Raw genomic sequence first — 18399 nt, 5'->3', positions numbered from 1 at the left:
AAAACTGCTCATAATGCATGTAAGTGTTGTGTTGGCATTAAAGCATTAAAATAAATTTTCTCTGCTCAAAATCTTTAGATCTCAGGTTTAGTCAGTGTAAAACAGATTAGTTGTAATGTAAATTATACCAGTTAACAAAAAGATTAGGCTGTTGTCTATTTTATCAAGAATATGGACTACCAAAAGAAAGAAAAAAAGATTATATGGGGTTAACCATGCCAGACAGGACTAATGTCCTCACCCTATCTGTATAACAAGGTAAAAAAGTGTTTAATATATGTATACAAAAATTGCCCAAAGGAGTATAAAACATACGTTATGTTCTGTATGTCTGACCCAGTTCTGCCTCCTCCCAAAGAATTTTATTTAATTTAAGAAGGGCTGAAGTTATAGTATATTTTTTGATGAAAAGTGAACTGACAAGTAGAGAAATGGGGTTGTTTCGTGACGCATAGAATGCAGCAGTTTTTTTTTAAAAAAGCAGCAAACCAAGCAAAATATGATCTATTCACTTTTCAAAGGACAGAAATCCATTTCTTAAAAATAGCGTTTTGCACATATTGACATAAGGGAAACAGACAGTTTTGTCAACCATATGTGCATCTCATTAATTGAGAAGAGAAAGGTGAAGACTTAATCAGCAACCTTTAGCATGAAAATTTACTGATCTGACTATATATGCCTCCATGTCACAATACAGTGAATGCAAAAACCTTTTCATTTTAAAAATAATTCCTTTTTATGAAAGTCATTTGCTGTGACAGCAAATATTTTTATGTCCACCCCAATAGCCTGATCTTCAGTCTGAGCATACCCTAGCTATCCTCACAAATTACATGTAAATTTAATTAAGTATGCCTTTAAGGGTCAGTATAAAACAACTGGCACATACCTACATGCACCTTGACAGTCTTGTCAGCATATTCAGTCTTTAAAATTTCAGAAGAAGGATGAATATCAGTCATGCATTTCTTAAACTAATTTTCTTAAATTTTAAATAATGAGAATGTTTTTCTGTCTCCTGTGCTCCTGAAAAATCTTTATTATATTGTGGCCTAATGCAGCAGTCAGAGAAATCAATAGTAACATTCCTAATCAATAGAGGTATTCCTACTAATTTGAACATGAGTGTACACATTCTAGGTAACCATGAAATCTGGAGAAACATGTAGGTAATAGCATGCAGCAGACCTAATTTTTTGTTAAGGGAATGCAATCATAACAGTTCTCTTACCAAAAAATAACTTTTCTATTCAGAAGGTGACTAAAAAGGTCAGAGATTTAAGAGAAACTTTGATAACTTTTTGCATTTGTTATCTGTGGTAGGCCCCAGTCTTTTTGCAGATGTTTTTCTGTGGTTTTGATAGCACAGACACAGGAAAGACAATATTCTGACAATGACACTACTTCTACCTTGGATGACGTCTTTCCCATTCAGGCGTGGTCTGCAACCCTCTCTTTTCACTGACCACTCATCACTGCCAAAAATTATGTCCAGTGACTGGAAGCATGGAACACCAAGAATTATGACAGGGACCAACTCCGAAGTTCATTCAAGCAGTGCTCTTTGGATTTATCATAGAATAGTTTAGGATGGAAGGAACATTAAAGATCATCTAGTTCCAACCCCCCTGCCATGGGCAGGGACACCTCCTACTACACCAGGTTGCTCAAAGCCCCATCCAAAGTGGCCTTGAACACTTCCAGGGACAGGGCATCCACAACTTCTCTGGGCAACCTGTTTCAGTGTCCCACCACCCTAATACTGAAAAATTTCTTCCTGATATCTACTCTAAGTCTACCCTCTTCCACTTTGAAGCCGTCACCTCTTGTACTATCGCTACATGCCCTCATAAAAAGTCCCTCCCCATCTCTCCTGTAGGCCCCCTTTATGTATTGGAAGGATGCTCCCTGGAGTCTTCTCTTCTCCAGGCTGAGCAACCCCAACTCTCCCAGCCTGTCTTCATGGGAGAGGTGCTTCAACCCTCTGATCATCTTCCTGGCCCTCCTCTGGACTCTCTCTAGCAGGTCCATATCCATGAAGTTTGCATGGGCCCACCTCTCAAGCCTGTGAAGGCCCCCCTGGGTGGCTTCCCTTCCCTCTGATGTCAACCACACCACACAGCTTGGTGTCATCAGTAAACTTGCTGAGTATGCATTCTATCCCACTGTTCATGTCGCTAACAAAGATGTTAAACAGCAGCGTGGGTTCCAATACTGACCCCTGAGGAACAGCACTCATCACTGGTTTCCACTTGGACATTAAGCCAGTGACCACAACTCTTCAAATGTAACTGTCCAGTCAGTTCCTTATCCACCAGGTGGTCCATCCATCAAATCCGTGTCTGTCCAATTTAGAGACAAGGATGTCACGTGTGACAGTGTTTTGCTTTGCATAAGTCCAGGTAGATGACATCTGTTGTTCTCCCCTTATCCACCAACGCTGTAGCCATCACAGAAGGCCACCAAATTTTTCAAGCATGACATGGTGAAGCCATGTTGGCTGTTACCAGTCACCTCCTCATTTTCCATGTGTCTTAGCAGAGTTTCCAGGAGGATCTGTTCCATGATCTTGCCAGGCACAAAGGTGAGACTGACTGGCCTGTAGTTCCCCAGGTCTTCCTTTTTTCCCTTTTTGAAAATGGAGGTTACATTTCCCCTTTTCCAGTCACTGGGGACTTCACCAGACTGTCACAACTTTTAAATGTAACACAAAGCAGCTTGCAACTTCATCCACCAATTTCCTCAGGATCTGTGGATGGGTTTCGTCAGGTCCCATGGACTTGTGTACCTTCAGGTTCCTTAGATGGTCTCTTCACCTCCAGTTAGTGCTTCTTCATTCTCACAGTCCCTGCCTTTGCCTTCTGTGCCTTGGGCAGTGTGGCTAGAGCCCTTGCCAGTGAAGACTGAGATGAAAACGTCATTGTCCAGGTGTCCTGTTTCCTTCCAGAGAGGGCCCACATCTTCACTAGTCTTCATCACCCACACACTTATAGAAGTTGTTCTTGTTGCCCTTCATGTCCCTGGCCAGATTTAATTCTATCTGGGCTTTAGCTTGCCTAATCTGGTCCATGGCTGCTTGGACAATTTCTCTGTATTCCTCACAAGCAACCTGTCCTTCCTTCCCCACTCTGTAGGCCTCCTTTTAGCTTTTGAATGGGCCTAGGATCTCCTTGTTCATCCACGCAGGCCTTCTGGCTTTTTTGTTTAACTTCTTCATTGTTACAATGCATCACTCCTAAGCTTTGGAGGAGGTGATCCTTTAATAGTAACAAACTTCCCTTGGGCCCCTCACCCTTTCAGTGTTTTATCCCATGGAACCCTATCAAGCAGATCCCTCAGTAGGCCAAAGTCTGCTCTCCAGGGTCCAGGGTGGTGAGCTTGCTGTGCACCCCTCTTTGCTGCCCTAAAGATCTTGAACTCTACCATTTCATGATCACTGCAGCCGAGGCTACCCTTGAGCTTGACATTCCCCACTCGTCCCTCCCTGTTGGTGAGGACAAGCTCTAGTATAGCTTCTCCCCCCGTTGGCTTCTCTACCACTTGGAGAAGGAAGTTGTCATCAGTGTATTCCAAGAACTTCCTAGATTGCTTGTGCCCTGCAGTGTTGTTCCTCCAACAGATATTGGGGTGGCTGAAGTCCCCCATGAGGACCAGGGCCTGTGAACATGAGGCCTCTCCTGTCTATAGAGTGCCTCATCTGCATGGTCTTCCTGGTCAAGTGGCCTGTAGCAGAATCCCACTAGAATGTCACCTGTCCCTGCATTTCCTTTAATCCTGACCCATAAACTCAAGGTCAGCTCTCCATCCATCCCCAGGTAGAGCTCCATGCACTCCAGTTGGTCATTGACATAGAGGGCAACACCTCCTCCTCATCTCCCTGCCTGTCCTTTCTAAAGAGCCTGTATCCTTCCATTCCAACACACCAGTCATAGGAGCCATCCCTCCACATTCTATGATGTCAATGACAGCATAGCTCTGGAGGTGTGTGCACATCTCTAACTCCTCTTGTTTTTTCCCCATGTGTTTGCATAGTGGCATTTAAGTTGTGTCCTTGTTAAAGCTGACTTACTGGCTGGAGTGGCTGCAGTTCTGTTGTGCTGCTCTCCAGGTGACATTCCTTTGAGGTGTTTGACTCTGAACATCATTCTTCCACCTTCCCTGTTACAGACGTCCTTAAGAGTAAAGTGCCAGGTGCTGAAGTGATGCTAAAGGGAAAATTGTAACATAAAATAATATTACAGATTAGTAGCAAGCAAGTGCATTCTTGCAGGTGAGTACACAAATAAAAAATGTGGAACTTGGAACAGAAATTATTGGACAACATAATGACTTTTCAGTATTGCAAATACAGGTCAATCAATTATTCATTCCCTCCAAACCTAGTAATTGAACAGTTTCACTATCTGGAAAAACTAGTTTGTTTAGCTAAGCAGCAATGAAACGACACAGATTATGACGAGTTCACCATGCCATTGTGACTGCACTCTCTCATTCATGATATTGAATATGTCAGTCACTTTTTCTAAGCTGCTACTTACTGTAGGTTTGCTTCCTACATTACTAACTGTAATATTTCCCTTTTTGATAGTTTAGCAAGAAGAAGCAAATGTAAAACTGTTAGAATTGAGCATTTTTCATTTAATAGAATTTTTTTGGTTGTAAGGGTTATCTTTTTAATGAAATAGCTCTGTTTTGTTATCTAGACATTCTTCAAATAAGATCCCCTATGAGCAATTGTATTGAATAGTCTTTTTATTAAGCAACATATGGTCCAAAGAGAGCTCCATGTGTGCTCACCCAGCTTTAAAACACCGTGATATCAAACTGCATCTAGAAAGGAGAAGAGGTAATAATCCAAATACCACATGCAGCACTATCTGAATGCTTCTCTTTGAGCCATACTTTGTCAACCACAGGAAAGCAACAGAGTAGGACAGTTAATTTTCCAATTTCTAAAATAGGGTACTAATGTAATTTTAAATTAGTAAACCATTCTCTTTTTTTTGTGTATTGTAAATGTTAAGCGGCATTCCTGATATCTGGGAAGATAAAAATAATGAATAGATGGACTTTTTACTTTCTGTTCTTTTGGTAGTATATTTTTAATCATTCTACTCAGCTGAGGAGTCTGGGTTGGATTTTAAATAAATTATAGTTGCAGTGGCACAGCTCCTTAAAGCACACACAGAGATGATGTGCCTGTACAAGGAAAGCTGCTTAAGATTACTAGATATTTTTAGATGTATGCATTTAAAATAATGTGCTTTTTAAAGTATTGATCAGGTTTCCACTTCAAAGACAAGTACGTTGTAGGGAAAAATCAGATGGATATATAGATAACCTGAGTTTCTTCCCTTTCATCTAGAACCTACTGCAATAAAACTTACAAACAAGTGACACTAACAGCTTCAGCAAGAAAATTTTCATATTTATAGTGTTATTGAGACCAGAGAGAACAATCAGTTGAAATATGCAGAAAAACATGAAGACTTTTGCTGTTAGAGCAAATAATAGTGATCATAGCTATTTTAAAGAACATGATTAAAACGCCTCTCAAAAGGAAAAATTCTTAGAAAATATAAATAAATACATCATGATGTATATATATCCAGCATATTCACAAAATGTAAGGGTGAATATGTCTCCTACTCATAGCAATAGATCACAAAAATAGATGGAGTTTTGTTGAAATGAAGATATATAAATCAAAGTATTCTTGTTCTTCTTTTAATTTTGAAGTTTTCACTTCACTACATTACACAGTGTATCTGTTAAAGCAAATTGAAAAGACAAATCCCACATTTCTAGGATTAGAGATGGAACATCATACACTTCACTGCATCTCCACTGATAGAATCAGTACTTTACTCCCTTGCAAATTAAAATATATTTGAAAATCAAGCTCAGAAAACATCTCAGGAAGAGATAGTTTCCTGTGCTCAGTGTAGCAATTTACTTGGAAAACCTATTCCCATTAATTTCAAGTCTTTTACACTGAAGACTGCATAGGTGGTCTACAGGCAGTCTGCCTTTGCATCAGCAGCTCTGTGGATTGAGTACAGTCCAGGATGATGCAGCATTAGGGTAGAGTCTCTGGAAGTTGTTTAGGTGGATGGCGAATATCAGAGAAATATTTAGTATCAACATTTTCTTCCCTTAATTGTCTTTCAAGATGAAGCAAAGAGGAACCCCTGCAATGCTGGAGCAGGCAGTTATTCGTAGACTGTTTGGTAGTCTTTACCAACAGCAGTTGAAATACCATTACTCTGCTATAAATAAGAAGTTTTGATTAGCTGAAATATATTTGTTTAATTGTTCTTTGTACTAAATTTTCAGTATCATGATGCATGCAGCATAAAGATTTTCAACAATTTCACTGAATTTCACTGAATTTCACTGAATTTCTAGAGTTGGAAGGGACCATAGAGATCATCTAGTCCAACTCCCCTGCTGAAGCAGGATTGCCCAGAGCTAGAGCATGTTACTCAGGACTGCATCCAGGCGGGTTTTGAAAATCTCCAAAGAAGGGGACTCCACAACCTCCCTGGGCAGCCTGTTCCAGGGTTCCGTCACCCTCACCGTGAAGAAGTTTCTCCTCATATTTGAGTGGAACCTCTTATGTTCCAACTTGTGCCCGTTGCCCCTCGTCCTCTCGGTGGGAACCACTGAAAAGAGTCTGGCTCCCTCCTCCTTCAACCCTCCCTTGAGATACTTGTAGGCATTGATAAGGTCTCCCCTCAGCCTTCTCTTCTCCAGACTAAAGAGTCCCAGCTCTCTCAGTCTCTCCTCATAAGGGAGATGCTCCAATCCTTGAATCATCTTTGTAGCCCTACGCTGGACTCTTTCCAGTAGTTCCCTGTCCCTCTTGAACTGGGGAGCCCAGAACTGGACACAGTACTCCAGTTGTGGCCTCACCAGTGCAGAGTAGAGGGGGAGAATGACTTCCCTTGACCTGCTGGCTACACTCTTCCCTATACAACCCAAGATACCATTGGCCTTCCTGGCCGCAAGAGCACACTGTTTACTCATTGTCATTTTACAATGACACAGTGCTCAGAAGAGGCTATTAAGGTAATGGAGCACAGACTGAAAGGCCAAATTCTAGCATGTATTAGAGATTTTTCCAAGAGAGATAAAAGAGTTAATTATGCTTGACGCTATAGTACTCATGTTTAATAGATTTATTTACAGGCCGAAAAAAAAGGCTAGAAGTTTGATGAAGGTTTTAACATAAAATGTAGGTAGCAGGAAATAATTGAGAAACTGAGGACCTTACAATATCAAGAAACTTGAAAGGACCATGTAGCAGATGAACTACTGCGTAAGCATGTGCACTTTAATGCACGTTGAAAGAGACAGTTTGAGCTACTCATACATATCAGTGAATTATTTGGTTTAAAAAAAGAGACAAATAGGAGATGATATTGTAGATTTATACATTAATAATACTGAATGTCATGAAGAAAGCAAAAAAAAATGCAACATAAAAATCTAGAGGAAATTGAAGGATTACGCCATCAGTGAGAAAGTCATGAGTTGCAAATGACTTTCCTCAAGCAGAATACCATTTATGAAAATAGCTAATTAAGCGATACCAGCTCCCTCTTCCAGTCTGATACAATAATTTCTGAATGATACCCTCTGATTCTGAATGGTTCTTATGTTCTGAATGATACAATCAGATAAACTGATGCCTTTCTCTTTCAAATCATGCTTTAATCAACTGCTGTCCATCAAAATAGCCCCCTGCTGTGGTCATTTTAGCATCAGGGCTTGAGAAATTGAGAGTATAAATCAATCTCACTGTTAAAAAAGAAGACTAATCAGACTTAAGGATTTAGAAGGATTTTGTAAAATAAATTTAGTGACTTAGAAAATGTAGTATCCACAAACTCCTGGTTTTAGGTCATTTCCTTCCCCTCGAGAGAAAATAATTGGCAAACTTTAACCTTTCTCAAGCTTCTTATTAGCAAAACTGAACAATTATTCTAAAACAACTGAAGATGTCTTCTGTGTGATTACTTAGCTCATGGAGAGAACCATATAGGCATGAAAGAACCATTATAGGCATAATTTATTGTTTCTTTTTTGTGTTATTACTAAAGTCAAAACAGAAAAAAAAAAAAATACACATTTAATCCAGGCCTCCCTCCTGTACTACAGATAGAAAAAATAAAAAGGCTTTTTAAAAGCACAATAACCAAACAAGGCAAAAATATCAAAATTAGGTTGGCTATACTGGTTAACAAAATTTTTAACTGGCAGATTGAAATATAAATATAGTGGAATGAGGAAATTGAAGCTGATCTTGTTTATTTTTCTCTATAATTTTATTTATTTGCGATGAAAAAGTAAATTTGAGGAAACAGAATGCCTGTTTTGGCAGAATCTATTTAAAATGGGTATTACCTTAAGACCTTTATCTTTTCAATAAATCTTACCAATTGAAAAAGACTTCTTCAATGTATTGTAAAGATTTTAGATTCCTAAAGTACTATGGTCCTAATGAATTCCAGTTTAGTCAAGCATTTAAATGTCTTTCATAAATGGAATGTTTGCACTAAATATACTACAGTGGGGGTAAATTATCTTGTAGCCGTGTTTTGCCAATTCAGATTCAGTTTCAGTAACTATGAGATTCCTATGTGCTTCTGGCTCACAATAAATGTTGCTACCAGGAAAAAAAGATTAAAACAATTAAAAATCCTGATGTGGGTATCCAGCAACTCCTGAACTTTTAGTGCAGCTGATAAAGTTAGGTGTGATAAAAACAGAGCAGCAAGCAAATCAGAGGAAAGAATTGCATCTATCAGATTACTATTTGCAGTCATTAATTTTTGGCAACAAATGGGGTAAGGTGGGTAACTGTCAGAATAAGACCTCTACCTCCTTGGGTTCCAGCACATCAAGGAAATTACACTGTTCTGACACCAAGTACTTCTGGTGAAGTAAAGGAGGTGGACTATGTGAAGGCTCCATCCACAGTGAGAAGTGGACAGCATGAAAAGGCACACCAAAACCTATAGATCATGCTTGCTACCTCTACTTCCAGCTGTATCTTAGTGTCAAAGCCTCTACACTGTATGAAAGACTTTCTCTTCTCCCAGCTGAAAAATCCCAACTCCCTCAAGCCTGTCTTCAAAGGAGAGGTGCTTCAACCCTCTTATCACCTTCATGGCCCTCCTCTGGGCTCTCTCTAACAGGTCCATGTCCTTCTTATGTTGGGAGCTCCAGAGCTGGACACAGTACTCCAGGTGGGATCTCACAAGAGGGGAGCAGAGGGGCAGACTCACCTCCCTTGACCTGCTGGCCACACTTCTTATGATCCAGCTCAGGATATAGTTGGCTTTCTGGGCTGCAAGCACACATTGCGTGGTCGTGTTGAACTTCTCATCAACCAACACTCCCAAGTACTTCTCCTTGGGGATGCTTTCAATCCATTCTCCTCCCAGCCTGTGTTTGTGCTTGGGATTGCCCTAATCCATGTGCAGGACCTCGCACTTGGCCCAGTTGAGGCCCACCTCTCAAGCCGTGAAGGTCCCCCTGGGTGGCATCGCTTCCCTCTGGTGTGTCGACCACACCACACAACTTGGTGTTATCAGCAAACTTGCTAAGTATGCACTCAATCCCAGTGTCGATGTCACCAACAAAGATGTTAAACAGCACTGGTCCCAATATTGACCCCTGTGGCCTCTTCCGTGGTGTAAAGATATGACTGCATCTGTAATAGAATTGTTCCAACACCTCACTAAGAAAAAATGTTAGCTTTTCTTAAGATTTCTCTTTTCCTTAAGGAACCATAAATATTTCAGCTTGACCTTACGAAATAATGTACCTAATGGCAATGTTCACATGCTGAAGCTCAGCCTAGGCATAGCTTTTTGAAGCATATGTTCTTGCAAACTGTTGAGGTCACAATCAATGAAATGTGTATTTCTTATTGTTTCCTTCACAGTTTTTATAATAAATTTGATAGTTTGAAGAAAATGAAATTAAGATTATATTGGAAAAAATTAATCATCTGGTTTTGTTGATTCCCCTAAATAATGGAATTTGCACTGGTTTATTCATGCTACCTATTCATGAGAATACATTTGCTAACAGATAAATTCAATTTCTATCTTATTTTTACAGACAACAACATTAATAGGTCTTCTGAAGACAGCTAGACTGCTGCGTTTGGTGAGGGTAGCACGGAAACTGGACAGATATTCAGAATATGGTGCTGCAGTTCTGATGCTCCTTATGTGCATATTTGCACTAATTGCACACTGGCTCGCTTGCATTTGGTATGCCATTGGAAATGTAGAAAGACCTTACTTGGCTCACAAGATTGGCTGGTTGGATTCTTTGGGAGAACAATTAGGAAAGCACTACAATAAGAGTGATGCAAGCTCTGGACCATCCATCAAGGACAAATACGTTACAGCACTTTATTTTACCTTCAGCAGTCTGACAAGTGTAGGATTTGGAAATGTGTCTCCAAACACCAACTCAGAGAAAATCTTTTCCATCTGTGTCATGTTGATTGGCTGTAAGTAGTTTTATCCTTTTTTGGTTTTTTATTTTTATTTTTTTCTGTGTTTGCAGCAAATGACCTAATAGTCTAATCTAATAAGATTATAAGCATGCAGTCAGAAGGGTAAATTCCCAGTGAAAGCAATGTTATATGCAAAAATATGTTGTGACTCATGCAGTGTCAGGAAGCAGTCAAATTGCTTGACTGCTCAAAATCTGTTATCCAAACTGTCAGAACTTTTGTGTTCTGTGTTAGTGTCGCTAAGCAAATCCTGTGTAGGGTAGGAAGCTGAGTTTTGAGTGGATTTGAGTGGATTTAGGAAACTGTAGCCCATCATTTTTGGATAATCATAATTATATTTTATTGCCTGATTTAAACCCTGAACCTATAAATGTATGCATAGATTCTTAACTCTGCCTTTTGTTACTAGATTGTACTTAACCTTAGTTCCTAGTTCTACCAAACATCCATAAAATTAGATGAACCTAACTTATCACACTAAATTCAGGACTACAAATCTCCAAAGATAAATATTAACAACTTGATTACGATTTAATATTTAAGTCTCAACTGCTAACTGAGTTAGTACTGACTCAATTAAATCAATAAAGAGTACCAGGTAAATCAATTCCACTTCTCAGGAAATGTTGCTAATCACATCTGAGTTATTTTACATACAAAGTACATTATAAGGACAGTTGCATCATCTGCAAAACCCAATGATATGACTTAAATAAATTTTGTTTCTATTTAATCCAGCATTAATGTATGCTAGCATTTTTGGAAATGTATCTGCAATAATCCAAAGACTCTACTCGGGAACTGCACGGTATCACATGCAGATGCTGCGGGTAAAGGAATTTATACGTTTTCATCAAATCCCCAATCCTCTGCGGCAACGACTTGAGGAATACTTCCAGCATGCGTGGACGTACACCAATGGCATTGACATGAACATGGTATGTTGTTCTGTTTTTCAGGCACGGATGCTGAGGAATAGATAAATGCATGAGAATTTAGACATTGTAAGTCTTCATTATTTATTATTTATTGTAAAAGTACAAGTTGAAGGAGGTGGTTATATAGCAATTTTTGAAAAAAATTCATTATAAGCTTGTCATGCAAACATTTCACTGCCTAGATTTTAGAAGCGATATCAGAAATCTGAACTCTCCCTGTGCTTGAGAATTGTTGACTATCATCGCAGTTGACTATTATAAACTTAAAACAAGAAAAAAAAAATCATAGGTTTCTTATTTCAGGCATAGCTGTTCCAGAATTTTGTGTGATCTTTGGCCTAATTTTCCAACAAGAGTACCTGTGTTGGTATTCACATTTACTCTTTTATAACACCTGTGGAGATCAATTCTTTTTCAAAATCCTATTGTGTAATCTAGAACAGGTATACTGGGGTTGGGGGGAAGTGAGGAGCAGGCAGGTGGTTTAGCTGCTCTATTCAGAGTGAAATATTCTAATCCTATGATAGGCTGAACAGTAGTTTGCTTGCATTCATAACCACATATTTGCACTGAAAGTCAACATAGCACTACTAACCATTTAGCAATCCACAGAATCTCATTTCTAGGAAGTGGCATAATACAACACTCATATTCTCTGTTCTTGATAAAAAACCTGTAAACCCTCATTATATAAAAACGTATTATGTGGCCAGCTAAAAAGGAATAACAGTCTGATAATGAGCAAAAGTAAGCATCTATTTTTCTGGCTTATTTTCTGGAGACAGCAACACTTTTTCTGAAAAGTTAACATAGGTTTGAAGACACTGAGAGCATTGGGCATCTTGAAGACCTGTGAATCTGTGTCTCAAAAGGGATGCTTTCCAGAGCTGTTCTGAGTTACAGATTAGAGATTCTCCATAAAGTTGGAAAAACAAGAAAATCTATACATTTTTGTAACAATTTAACTAGAAAAAAAGCTCCAAAATTTTTACATAAATTCAAACACCTTCCATGTGGTATGGAACACATGTGTTTGTGAATGACTGACAGAGTGGTACACTTTTATACAGTAAGTAGAAACTATAGTCTTGATTAAAAGCTTTTATAAAGCTGAATCACTGACAGTTTGACTTTATGGTTACCATTAAGTAAAGCAGATCTTAATTTTAAGACAGCAAATCAAACATTGGGCTTCACCTCCCACTTCCATGAGTGTCCCCTCAGAAGGATATTATGCCCAGCACAGGGCAAGGATACGTGTGTAAACCTCTGCTGGGGATTACTGCAGTGGAAGGCAGCACCAGTAGCTTCATCTTGCGTGGCACCGAATGGCCCTAATTCCCTCTGATGGCAATGGGATTGTCGGGTACTCGGCACTTCGCAGGATCAAGCCCTCAAGCTGCAGGTGGGTGCAGCCTAAGCCTAAAGTAGATCATTGAATTATTTCTGAAGATATTACAAAATCATGTATGCCTTAACTAATTCATTACCACTAACGGATGTATTAAGAACACCTGTTTCACATGAAATAGTAACTAAATCTGGATGTTGCCAAGTTAAACTTTGCATAATGCAGGAATTGGTGTACTGGAATTAGTCTTGGATTTGTCATTAATGTGAAATACTCACTAAATGGATTAAACAGCCCATATTCTGCAATATGATGGTGAGGCAGTATGGAGGCTTTTTTTTTTTAATAAAATGTGAAAAAAAATCAATTTAGTATCTTGTTTTGTTACATTTTATTTCTTATTCTGTTCACAATTCTATCCCTCAAGTTTTATGGCAGTCACTAAATTTTCTTTAAAAGTGAGTTTGAATATATTACACTTCGTGCGAGGTTAATATAAGAATTGTGTGATTTATGTTGTACTTATGAAAGATTTATCTCTTTCCTGTCTGCTTCATACCTAAATACATGGAATAACACCACCCACTGGTAAGAGCAGGAGGTATTTATATCAAATTTAATTCCAGTATAAAGTGTGGAGAATATCCATGTTATCTGTCGGGTTTAGAGCTTGTTCAATGCTTTCTAATTTTAATAGTAACTTTTTGCATGATGAAAGGGTAGATAACAAAGGGAAATAATCCAAGCAGAATCAGATGTGGGGCAAAATGGTTACAAAAATCAGACATTAAAAAATGCTAATCGAACCACGTTTATCAATCACTGTTTTACCCCACAACTTAAATCATGCTTCTCTGCCCAAAAAAGGTCATGTGCATATCGGTTTGCATTAGATAGTTGCTCTGAAGGAATGTCACTCTGACAAAGTTGCCATGCTGATCATTCTGCATTTTCCTTTGCGTGAATGCTCTTAGTTCAAACCATATATGCATGTTAGCACAAGCACCAATGAAGTTTTCTTGGCTATAAGCCATGTGCATACAAGACTTGCATGTGGTATTAACTTTATTTTGCATGAAATATTTGCATTTACACACCAAAGGGATAATACTGTCCTCAGACAAATGTGTTTGACTCCTGTCAATATTTACTGGGAGCTTTTTGCAAACATCTGAAGGCAGAATTTGATCCGATGTCTTTCTTTTCCATTTCATGACTGAAAATTGAATAAAATTCAAAAACTCAGTCCTCTTTCTCCTTTGAAATGTGAAATGCATGAATTATTTACATTTCATATATATATATGTACATGTAATGTACACATGCACACATACTCACATATATATATAAATAATGTTAGATAATATATTTCAAAAGATGCTTTTAATTATCATCAGTAATATACTTAAGAATTCAGGAAAAGTATTAAAAAAACTCCAACTTTTAACCTCAGAAATAATACTGCACTAAGATTAAATAAACTTGATTTCCTAAACAAAATTCTACACTTTAAATTGAAAACCATAAAATATCACTTTATGCACATTTGAAATGGCTAAACTTAAAATTAGCTTTAAAGAACTGAAGGTGAAATATGCTGAGAACATTTTTTATTTGTTCATTTGTTCCCCTCTGCTTCATTTCTACATCTCTCTGATTACGTTTCATTGCATAATGTATTTTGATAAAAACAGTTCCAAATAAGTATGCATGGACTGGATAAACAGGATTTGGGATTTATTTTAATCTGGATAAGAATCTTGAGTCCATAGAATAAGCATAATTTAAATCATATCCCTGTGGTAAACACTGGCAAAGTTAAATTACAAAAAATATTATTTATTGTGTATATTGTTTCATGAAAGATGTCACCACTCCCAAAGATTCAAAGATATTATTTTTATTTTTCAAATTATCCTGTTCTGTTTTTCCTAAATTCTCTTTGCCTTCTTTTCCCCTCTTCATTCCAATGTTATCAGTCCAGCACTGATAATAGCATGCCTGTGATGCTTACCCTAAAAAGATGACTTATTTAGTGTTTGAGTTCCTTTTTTAAGTTATGCATGTATTTTTTACAATCCCCCCCCCCCCTTCTTTCCATGGATCTTCTGTGCATCTAAATAGCTTTACTGGTTTATTTTACCTTTAAAAAGAGCTCAAAGAAGTAAATAAGTGGGAAAAGCTTTGGAAAGTGTTTAGCCAAATGTACATGTTAATTGAAATTTTGTATGTGGGGCAGATGATTTTTTATTTTGGCTTTTACCCTGTACCATGAAAGAGAGAGCAAGTCAGAATTTCTATGCATAAATCTATGGAACCTTCTCCTGCAAGCATCCAAGCAAATGGTGATTTTACACTTGTGATAAATTGTCTTGGCACACACTTAACTTGAAGGTTCAGAACCAGGAATCTATTGTATGAAATAAATGGCAGGTTCACCGTTGCTTTGGTAAGGGTTTTTTGTGAGAAATTGACCACTGATCACTGGATAACACTACTACATTTGTTATTCTTGCTTTTCCTCCTGCTGTGATCACTTCTTATGACAAAAATGCTCTACCAATAGAATTATTGCCAGTAATATCTTTGAACCAGAGAATGAGTAAATTAGAAAATTAAATAGCTAGGAGGAGGTCTTTATGCCATCAGAGGGGTAATCGAAATTAGAAGTATTTGGAACAAAAACTAGAGGTAATTGGTTAAATAGAGGGAATATATAATCATGGTAGAAAGTAGTACTGCTATTTCTCTACGTCATAATGGAAATCAGAAAGTATCTCAGATATGATTAGCTGTAAAGCTGTTCTTTCATTTTCTATAACAAGACCACCTAAAAAACATCAATGCCTACATTTACTCAAGTTACAGAGAAGAAGATCTCATAGAAAAAAAAAATGTCAATCTATTTGCAAAGTGATCCTTTATCAGTCTCTCACTGCATTATATTTTGTGGTCTAACATCTCAAAAACAAGGGCAATTAACAATTTTCTAGCTATCATTACATTTTTGGAAAGACACGAATCTGGTCAGCTACCAACTTCCAAAAACCTTAAAGTTTCTGTTGATGATGGAGTCAACAGTCTAAGAAACAGAAATCATTTTCAGTCCTCTCACCCAGCAATTTTTCGTATCTCAGAGATCCCCTTTCAGGTGTACACAGAAATTGTAAGACTACAGATGAAGAATGATCCACTGCAACTCTAGTAATTGCAACATTAAAATGTCACACAAATCTGTGTCATGGCAATGACTAAAAGCAAAAGATCCTAATTCTTGATAAGGCTGTCAGACTTCAAATCTCATTAAAAGGCAAATTAGCTCATCATCATACACTGCTTCGCTTCTGTCTCAACTGTTGTAACCTCCTTCATATCCTGCAAAAAGACTAAAAAAAAAATAAATCTGACTCTGCAAATTTTCCTGTATGAAGAAGAGGAATCATCAGAAACAATCTTTATTCTACGTGGAGCTCAAGAGCTGTTAGAGAATTATCGCCACCTGTGACCTTGTTCATTCTTTTCTAAATGATAAAAGCCCTTGAAAATGTTTTGGCCTTCTGTTTATAGAAATAGTGAATTTCTGTAATTAATTATCACAGAAATAGCAAATTCTAAATTCTTTCTAGAAATAGAACTATCTTGAATTACAGAAATATTTAGCCTAGATGAAAACGTTATTAAAATCTGAGAGTGAAATGTTTGTGACAGAACTAAATCCTGCAGTACACTTTCCATCAGAGGGAACAACTACGGGGGACAGAGATCCTAATTCAAAATCTATGTAGCATGATTTGTGCAGCTAAAGTCTCAGATTAGTGCTAAAATTAGGTGGCAGAAAGAAAATAAAGACATAGGTTATTTCACCAAATACATGAATTACTATGAATTAATGTCACTCATTCTTGCAGAAAAAACTAAGACAGACAAAACAGTAATTTTGAATATAAATCCCCACTAGAGTGAACCCTCCTAGGCATGGGGTTTGTTGCTGTAATTTCTTCAAAATTTATTGTTCAAATTGTTCAAGAAGTTTATTCAGCTTTTAGTGATGCCAATGCCAACATATCCTGGGATCTATATTCTGCAGATGAGACATAGTTTATTTATCCCTGCCTCTTTGTACCTTCAGCTGCTTGATTTTTTTGCTGGGTTATTTTTCGCGTGGATCAGTTTCTCAATCCGTTTCACAAGGAAAGATCATGACAGGGCAGGAATAAACAGATAATGTGGGGAAGAACCAGAATTCCTCTTTCAGTTTATGCCAGCTTAAATTGTCAGATGAAATTGAAAGTCTACCTTTATCTTTCCCTATATATGCTGGATACTTGCCACTCATAAATACATATGACTTATTCTAGGAGAAGAAAGTCTTAGTCAAAATGAGTTTCAATACACCCCAAACAGGCCCACAACACACAAGAGCCCTCTTATTCTCTGTTCAGCTGCTGCCTGGCACTTAATGTTTGACCTCACCGATATTTCAACAGAAAAAAAAAATGTATGACAGAAGATTATATGCAGAATTAAAGGAGTATCTGTAACTGTCAGACTGCAGTGACTGGAGCACCTCTCATAATAGGAAAGGCTGAGAGAGCTGGGACTGTTCAGCCTGGAGAAGTGAAGGCTCATAGGGGATCTCATCAATCAACATATATGTGAAGGGAGGGTGTAAAGAAGATGGAACCAGGCTCTTTTCAGTGATGCTCAGTACAGAACCAGAAGCAATTTTCTAGCAAACTGGTGCAAACTGGAACAGGAGATTCCATCCAAACATCAGGAAACACTTTTTTACTCTGAGGATAACTGAGCGCTGGCACAAGTTGCCCAGAGATGTTGTAAGAGTCTCCATCCTCAGAGATATTCATAAAGCCATCTGGACTTCTTCCTAGGCTACTAGCTCTAGGTAGCCCTGCTTGAGCAGGGTGGCTGGACAAGATGACCTCCAGAGGTTCCTTCCAACCTCAACCATTCTGTGATTCTGTTGGTATAGAATGTGATATTTCCATGTTTAATGACAATTATTGTAGCTAATATTCTGATTTGTTTCAGCTTGGATGCTTTTTAAATATTTTATGTGGGAGAGATGTCAATGCGTGTTCCAGAACTGAGGACAGAAAAATCTAAAAATTGTCATTTATCCAAACAAAACAAAGTTATCATTGACCCAAACATTTGCCAGTTGTCTGAGGTTAGGGCATATAGATGTCTCCAATTCTGTTGTCACAAAGGTGGCCGATACATCTATGAGTGATACCTTGTTGTCATCTTGAAAAAGAGAAGTGAATGAAACTGGATTCCTTCACTTACAAAAGACCACATTCTTCAAGGCAATATGAAAAATTTCTCTACTATCCTCATTTAACTTCAATCACTTATTCCCCATTAAATGTTTTAATTCTCTCTGAATGACACTTTTCTCCTCTCTAAGCATGTCAAGTAGATAAACCAACAAACCAAAATCATTTGACGTGGAATAAGTTATATTCCAGACAGGAAAAGACAACTGAACTTGGACTTGATGACTATCAATGAGAGACAACTGGAGCCTATGGTCACTGCATCATAAC

At 37.9% G+C, this 18399-nt stretch overlaps 1 protein-coding gene across 2 annotated transcripts in view; it reads left to right on the top strand.

Moving 5' to 3' along the window:
* KCNH7 (potassium channel, voltage gated eag related subfamily H, member 7) overlaps positions 1–18399 on the top strand; it is a 241058-nt gene that overhangs the window by 190045 nt on the left and 32614 nt on the right. For both annotated transcript variants that reach the window (XM_014954695.1, XM_014954696.1), the window contains 2 exons: positions 10138–10537; positions 11282–11481. In XM_014954695.1, coding sequence (XP_014810181.1) covers positions 10138–10537; positions 11282–11481 — 600 coding nt within the window. The remainder of the gene's footprint in view (positions 1–10137; positions 10538–11281; positions 11482–18399) is intronic.

Source organism: Calidris pugnax, unplaced genomic scaffold, assembly GCF_001431845.1.
Source record: "Calidris pugnax isolate Ruff unplaced genomic scaffold, ASM143184v1 scaffold103, whole genome shotgun sequence".
Lineage (NCBI taxonomy): Eukaryota > Metazoa > Chordata > Aves > Charadriiformes > Scolopacidae > Calidris > Calidris pugnax.
This window is presented reverse-complemented; position numbering and strand designations above follow the sequence as displayed.